Below are 7,568 nucleotides of genomic sequence, written 5' to 3' on the forward strand. Positions count from 1 at the left end.
GATGATGGGCCACCCCCTCCTCCTCCTCCTCCTCCTCCTCCTCCTCCTCCTCCTCCTCCTCCTCCGCTGGGAGTAAGCGCATTCCCCAAGGCCACCTTATGCTGCTCCCTCCCTAACCTGGCAGCCCCTGGGAGTTTGGTCCCTTTGACTGCAAGCCTTGCTGGGTTCTCACCGTACCACTCTGACCCCTCTGGGGTATGAGGCTTGCTCCTCTCCAGAACAGGGATGCGGTGCAGTGGGCGGGAAGGCTGAGCAGGCTGTACCATGGGTCTGTGGCCTCAGGTGGCAACCTACCACTCTCATTCTTCGTTTTCTGCTCTTTCTGCAAGGACGACGGCATTTCCTGGCCCCCACCCGTCCTTCTGTGCTGTACATTTTCCAGTGGGAACTCCTTTGAAGCCCAGCACCATCCTAGCTCCTGCGTAGGCCCCTGGGGGGACGCATGACTTAGACCACCAGCACCTCCCACCCTATGTGCTCCACAGGCAGCCAGCCTCCAGTCGGGGGCCTCCCCTCTTGTCAGTGTCCTCTCCCTACAGACGCTGTCTCCTGCCATCCTCTGACCAGAGCCATCGGGGTGACCTAAGTGGATACGAAGTGGACGTATGCATTTAACAGCCTCCCACCCAGGATCGCTCCATGAATGAGGTCTCCTCCTCCCCCCTTTTAGAAGAAGAATGGCATTTCTAAAACAGGATAGAGAATCTGATGACTAGTTTCCCCTTTCTGGGTTTCATTTTACAGTAGCTGAGCATTAAGAATACTCACGATTTATGCCTCATTAAATCTACCTTCCGAGCAGATTATGTAAGAGCCAAATATGATTTTTGCATCAATACATGAAAAATACCAGTGGCATGAACAAAATGGTAAACCTTAAAGGAAAACAGTGGGCAGAAGGACGCGGCTGCACTGAGCTGACTGCTATCCGGTCTGCTGTCGAGGGGAGGCCAGGGGAGGCAAGTGAAAAGCAAACGCAGGATTCGAACCCAGGCTGTCTGTCAGCCCATCACAGTTGTTCTCTCGGCCTCATTCTGCTTACGTGCATGTCTCCCACCATGGAGACGTTGGCGTTCCACTTACAGTGAGCATAATTCTGAATGTTCCCAGCAACGGGCTGTCTTGTGAGCCTGGGGGCTATGATTTAGCTTTGAAATAACATGTAACTTAGGGGTTTTCCCCTCCTCCATTTTTGTCCATGGCAGACATTGCTAATCAGTCATGACACCCTTCCCTCCTGAATCCAGAGGCGGCCCTAGAGTCCCAGCACAGTACCCCAGGGAGCCGCCACCAGTTGGTTGGAGATTGGACCGCGAGGCTAAGTCAATCTGCTCTTGGGAACAGCCCCAGAGAAGGTCCTGGAACTTACCATGGGCATCCTTCCCTCCAGGCTGTCGGGGTCTCATATTTCCATTTTTATCACCTTGTAAACCTACAATATCACACAGGTCAGAAATAAAGACACTTCGGAAGAAACAGAACTGCAAGCACTGGAGATTCTCAGTGGTGAGCCTTGCTGCTGACCCCGCCTCGTCACGATCCTTTTCCGAGCCTCCTTGCTCCAGCCCCCACCTGCTGCTCAACTGATCTTCCTGCCGGGCAGAGGAGAGACCAGGAGGCAGCGAGTGGAGGGAAGAGAGGGCTCCCGGTCGGCTGGAAGAGTTAGAATTTGCCCGGATCTCAACACTTGTGCTCAGAGAGCCCGCCTGAAGCCTGGTGCTCCTGCTCACCCCTGGCTTCTCCTGCCATCTTAGAACACAGCGAGGGGTGTGGAGGGCACTAATGAATTCACTCCCTGGTCACCCCAGGGTGGAGCTGACCATGGAGCTGACCACGGGCAAGAATGAGTTTGGGGAAGGGTGAGGGCAGTTTGCAAGACGCTCAAAACACAGGGGATCATTAAGTTTTTCCTCAGAAGGGCTAAATGGCCACGGAACCCTGTAGGTTTGGCTGTGAAGGCGGAATGGGAGCCGACAGTTGTTAGATTCCGTGGACACAGAGAAACTTTTCGTGCTGATTTGAAACCAGATCAGGATGATGTGGGCCTCTGACAGACCAGGTGGAGCTAGGGTAGAAATGCTAAGAAAGGCGGTTGATACCCCCGAAAGTAACTTTGTGCTCTAAATAAAACACGGGAGATTGCACACGCACCAGGCCATTCTGAGAAACAGGGACCCTTTCCTTTCTACATTGCGTTTCTCACATTTATATTGTTTTCAGCTCCATTCTTTGATAGAATGAGGGGGGTTCGAAAATAGGTGGCATTTATTGCATACAGACTATGCCTGGACTGGGTCTTGGGCTTACTCTTATTTAGCCTCGCAACAGTCTCACTCTTTTCTTCCTTTCACGGAGGGGTGAATTGAACCCCAAAGAGAGTTTAGGCCAGAAAACTGAGATCTGAACCCAGCTGGCTGAATCTGGAGCCTGCCCTCTGTTCCACACCGCCGCCCCGAGATGCTGGCTGCTGAGGGCCGTGGGAGCAGGCCGCCTGGGAGGGCGTTGGCCGCCGGCTGGACGTGCGGAGGGTTTAAGCCAGCTGTTCTGCGGTCTCCACTCTTCGGCTTGCCTGTGTCGCCGTGGGGTGGGCAGACGAGGGAGAGGACGGAGAAGGGCGTGGAGGAGACATCGCGGTGCTGAGCCTGGGCCTGTGCGCTGCCCTGAGGACAGCGGTTAAGCGCTGGGTCTGGGTTCTAGCACACTTCTTGGCCGATTTACTCAGGGACTCGTCTCACCTCTCTGAGCCTCACTGGGCTGATCTAGAAAGTGGGAGTAGTAGTACCTGGCGAAGAGTTCGGGTTAATGCACGGGAAGGACTTAGCACTGTGCGTGTCCGTTTTAGCAGTCAACAAGTGGTATATAAAAATAATAGTGAGCCAGCCTGCTGTCTGGTGGTTAAAGTGGCTGAATCCTACACCACCAACTATTTGGTTCAAGTCCTAGACCCGGCAGCTTGAAAAACATGCCAGGAACGTTTGGTATGCCCAAAATCCCAAAAAAAGGGAGGAATGGAGAAGGGATTGTGTTGTAGTCCCGTCCCCCGTAGGGCGTGCTTTCTTAGTTTCCCTTCTCTCTATTTCTCTCTGGTGGACATACGCACCCTCTGGCAAGATTAAACACAAAATCGGAAGCAACAGCTCTCTCGTGATGAAGCGTATCTTCAGCTAAAAGCCCTGCAGCATCCGTGGCTAATTCCAGAGCCGCACAAACAGTGGCATCTGAATGTGCAGAAGGCTCTCCCAGGGTGAAGCTGTCAGGCCTCACCCTGGGAAGCTGCCAGGCTGTTTCCTAGTTCGTCGGCCCAGGGCACTGCACCTCTTCCCTCAGAAGATATCCTGCCTGGGACCTGGCCCACAGCTGTCCTCAACCCTCCCTGCCAGTCCTTCCCCAGCCTCCCTGTGCATACGTACTTTTAGCCAAGGAGAACTTCTTGAGCAGCTGGGGCATGGCGTCTCGAGGGTGGACCTCCACGGTTAGCTGTGTCCCTGCAGAGAAAGAGGAGGTGATAGTCCCAGCCAGGTGCTTCCAGGAAAGGTGTCCCATGGCAGATGATTGAATGACAAAACACAATAATTCTAGGGCCTTTTTTTGAATATAAAAGTAAGTGTTAATTTAAAAAGAAAAACAACAAACGATACGAAATCTCTACATGCCGTCAGGAGGGGGTAAGCACGTTCTGCACCAAATGTGCTACCCTAGCTACGACATCTCTCCCGCCGAGGTAAACAGGGTGCCTGGGGCGCCTGGGTGAGGCCTCTGTGAAACAAATGATGGAACGAGGTTGGGAAGAAATCCAGAAATTGAAGCGTCACTGAATTGGTCGTGAATCCACTATTACTCTCTGCCTTTTGGTAATTCCTAAACAGGACTTAAAGGCATTCTCTAACCCAGAAGCACACAATGGGTGCAGAGAAAAAACACACAAGAGAAACCCTTTGCCTGAGTGACAAAAACATACCCCTGAGTCAGAAAGGGTGGAATGGTCCTTTCGCTTTTTCTGGTATGGCCATTCTAGTGGTAGCGGTAGCAACAGTGATGTTGGTGGCCAGGCTGGCACCTAAGACTTTCGGGAGAGGGGATCAGTGGTCACTCCTTCTCCTATCAAAGGTGCTATGATCCCCAGGGTATGGGAACAAATACTTATGCTATTTTTCCCTCTTTCTGTTTTCTGCTGATTGGCCCAGATGCAGATATATAGTTGTGGGAGATGCATGCCAGGGAAGGAAACCGAAGTCCAGCCTTTTGACTAAAAGACCAAGAAGTGGATCATGAAGAGGAGAGAGTTCAAGAGAGTAATTCCTTAAAGTTGTAGATGAACACCTGAGGTCAGTTCTGAGCTGTGCATCCACAAGTTTCATCCTAAACTATGGGGCAGACCAGTGCTGGGGTCTCAGGCTGGCCACCGGGTGGTGTACATGCAGGACACATCTGTATAACACTGCACAAGTTGTAATCCAAAATGATTCAGCATAAAATGACCTTGAAAATCTCAGTTTGAAAAGGAAAATACAATCAACAGATGCCGATCCCATGATGACATGGATTTTAGAATTATGAAGGGCTGTAAAACATCCTTGACAACCATGCAGCAAAACAGGGAGAGAAAATAGTGTTGAAATAAACAGACATCGAAATATTGACAAAGAAAGAGAAGTTATGAAGAAGAAACAAACTGAGATTTTTAGAACTGAAAAATATAATATTTTAAAATATTCTTTGGATAGACCCCATAGCAGAATGAAGATGACAGAGGAAGGAGTCAGATAACTTGAAGATAGATCAACAGACATTACTAACTTGAACGCAGAAAGCAAACACTCTGCCTCATGGGTCTGCTCATTCACGTCATTAAGGTCTCGGAGGAGAAAAGGAATATTTGAGGAAATACTAAAAACTTCCAAAATCTGTCAAAAGATTTAGACTTAGATTCAAGAAGCTCAGAAAATAGGATAAATAAAAGAAAGTACAACCCCAGACACATTATAATCAAACTATTGAAGACAAGATAAAATCTTAAAAATAACCTATGAAAAGGAACGTATTACATATGGAATTGCTAAAAGGATATGTAACAACACTTTCATAGTGACGAGAGAACTGTCAACAGAGAATTCTACAACCAGTAAAGATGGTATTTAAAAATGAACCTTTCAGAATTAAAATAAGGACATTCTTAGATAAAACAAATCAAAGAATTTGTTACCAACAGATTTGTTACCAAAAGAAATGCTTTGAAAGTTCTTCAGAAAGAAAAGAAATGATACTAGATACACTGGGCAGAGCAACAGAAAAGGTAAATATCTAGGTAAATATATTAGTCTTTTCTTCTCACTGTAAGTTTTCTGAAACATGAATGATGATAGAAAGCAATATTTATACATCACCTGATAGGTTTGTTAATATATGTAGTTGTAAAATATGACAACTACAACAAAAAGTGGGAGAGTAAATGTATTTATACAGAGGTAAAGTTTCCTTATTCTACTTGAAAAGCTAATATTAATTCTAATTAAAAAGTAAAAAGTTAGGTGTGTATATTGTAATACATGCAAAGATCTATATAAATCTATATAGTAAAAAACTTTTTTGATAAATTTAAATGTAAGTCTGAAAGGTACAAAATAATAAAGAAAGCAGGAAAAAGAAAACAGGCACAGGTAAAGCAAAGCAGAAAACCTGAATCCAAATGTATTAACAATTACATTAGGTATAAATGGCCTAAATACACTAATTAAAAAAACAAAGATTGTCTGAGTGACTAATAAGATTGAACTATAACTTGTGTCCAAGGATCAAACTTTAACTATTGTGATATAGGTTGTTTAAAAATAAAATAAAAAAAATTAAATTAAAAAAAGAAGGTACCATAAAACTGGAGTTGCAATATTACTACCAGAGAAAGTTGACTTTTGAGCAAGAAAAGTATAAAGATAGAGGGATGTTAAATAATGATGAAAGAGCCAATTTTCCAAGAATATACAATCTTAAATATGTACATTTATAACAACAAAATTTTAAGACACATGAAACAAAAATTGATATTGCGGGGGCCAGAAGATGGTGTAGTGGTTAAGACACCGGACTTTCACATGGCCATGAGTCCCATACCCAGTCGTGTGAAACTCATGCTGGGTGCATATACATGTGTGCCTAAAATCCTGAGAGGAGAACGGAGAAGGGATTGTGGTGAGGTCATCACCCTAGGAGGTGATTTCTTACTTTCTTTATCTCAGTCTCTCTCAGTTTCTCTGATGAGTGCGTATAACCTATAACAACAACAACAACAACAACAAAATAAAACCTCAAAAAAATGATACTGAAAGAAGTATTGGACAAATCTGAAATTATAATTGGAGATTTTAATATCCCTCTCTCAGTAATTGAGAAAAGTAATAGAAAGAAATCAGAAAATGTACGGAAAAATTGTAGAATTTATTTAATGTCTGTAGAATACTATATCTAGTAAAAGAAGAAGACCTATTCATTTCAAGTGCCTATAGGCTCTCCATCAAGATGGACTATATCTTGAGCCATAGCCAAAATGTTTTTTAAAAAGTTAAAAAGAACTGAAATTACACAAAGTTGTTATCTGACTATAATGAAATTAAACTAGAAGTAAAAAAACAGAAAGTAACTGGAAAATCTCCAAACACTTGAAGATTAAATCCATAGATCAAAGAGAGGAAGTCTCAAGGGAAATTAGAAAATATTTTGAATTCAGAAAATATGAAAATACAACATATCAAAATGTGTGAGATGAAGTCAAAGCAGTATTTCGAGAGACATTTACAGCACTGAATTCTTATATCAGAAAAGAAGGAAGTTCTCAAACTAACAATCTAAGCTTTCACCTTAATAAGGTTGAGAAATAGCAGAAAATTAAATCCAAGGCGAGCAGAAGGAAGGAAATGGTAAGGATAGTAGAATAAATCAGTGACATTAAAAGCACTAACGGGCCAACACTGCATCCTGTTGGTTAAGAGAGCTAGAATCCACATGGGCAACCATAGTTCAAATCTGAGCCCTGGCAGATTGAAAATGATGGCTTAACAAACACAACATAAAGGTGTGGGGTGTGTGTGTGTGTGTGTGTGTGTGTGTGCACCCCAAATTCTAATGTGATGAAGAAACGGAGAGGAGATTGCAGTGTGACCATGAGCCACTGGGGGGAGCTTTCTCTCTCCTCTCTATTTCTCTCTGGTGATGCACATGTTCTCTGCCAAGAAGAAATAATAATAATAAGCAATGAAACCAGAAGTTTTTTTCTCTGAAAGACTCAGTAAAACTGATAAACATCTAGGTAGAGTGACCAAAAAAAAAAAAAGTAAGACACAAATTAAGAGTCAAGATACCAATATTAGGAATGGAATGGGGAGATATCATTACGGACTCCCAAATATAGAAAAAGAATAAGGGAATACTACAGAAAACTCTATGCACATAAATTCTACAACTCAAAGGAAAAGGACCAATTCTTTGAAATCACAAACTCTCATCTCAAACCACAAACATGTATATAAGAAGTAGATAGCCTAAATATTTCTGTATCTATTTTTGAAGTTAAATTT

At 44.1% G+C, this 7,568-nt stretch overlaps 1 protein-coding gene across 2 annotated transcripts in view; it reads right to left on the reverse strand.

Moving 5' to 3' along the window:
• The window catches only part of KY (kyphoscoliosis peptidase), a 77,961-nt gene that overhangs the window by 47,386 nt on the left and 23,007 nt on the right, over positions 1–7,568 (reverse strand). Inside the window, exons 1-2 of one of the 2 annotated variants that reach the window (XM_006150854.1) lie at positions 3,411–3,474; positions 1,370–1,432 (exon numbers count right to left, since the gene is read on the reverse strand). In XM_006150854.1, coding sequence (XP_006150916.1) covers positions 1,370–1,432; positions 3,411–3,447 — 100 coding nt within the window. In that variant the 5' untranslated portion in view covers positions 3,448–3,474. Of the gene's footprint in view, positions 1–1,369; positions 1,433–3,410; positions 3,475–7,568 lie in introns of those variants that run through there. The other variant, XM_006150855.1, reaches the window with a different exon arrangement.

The sequence above is a fragment of the Tupaia chinensis genome, unplaced genomic scaffold, assembly GCF_000334495.1.
Source record: "Tupaia chinensis unplaced genomic scaffold, TupChi_1.0 Scaffold000302_1, whole genome shotgun sequence".
NCBI lineage: Eukaryota > Metazoa > Chordata > Mammalia > Scandentia > Tupaiidae > Tupaia > Tupaia belangeri.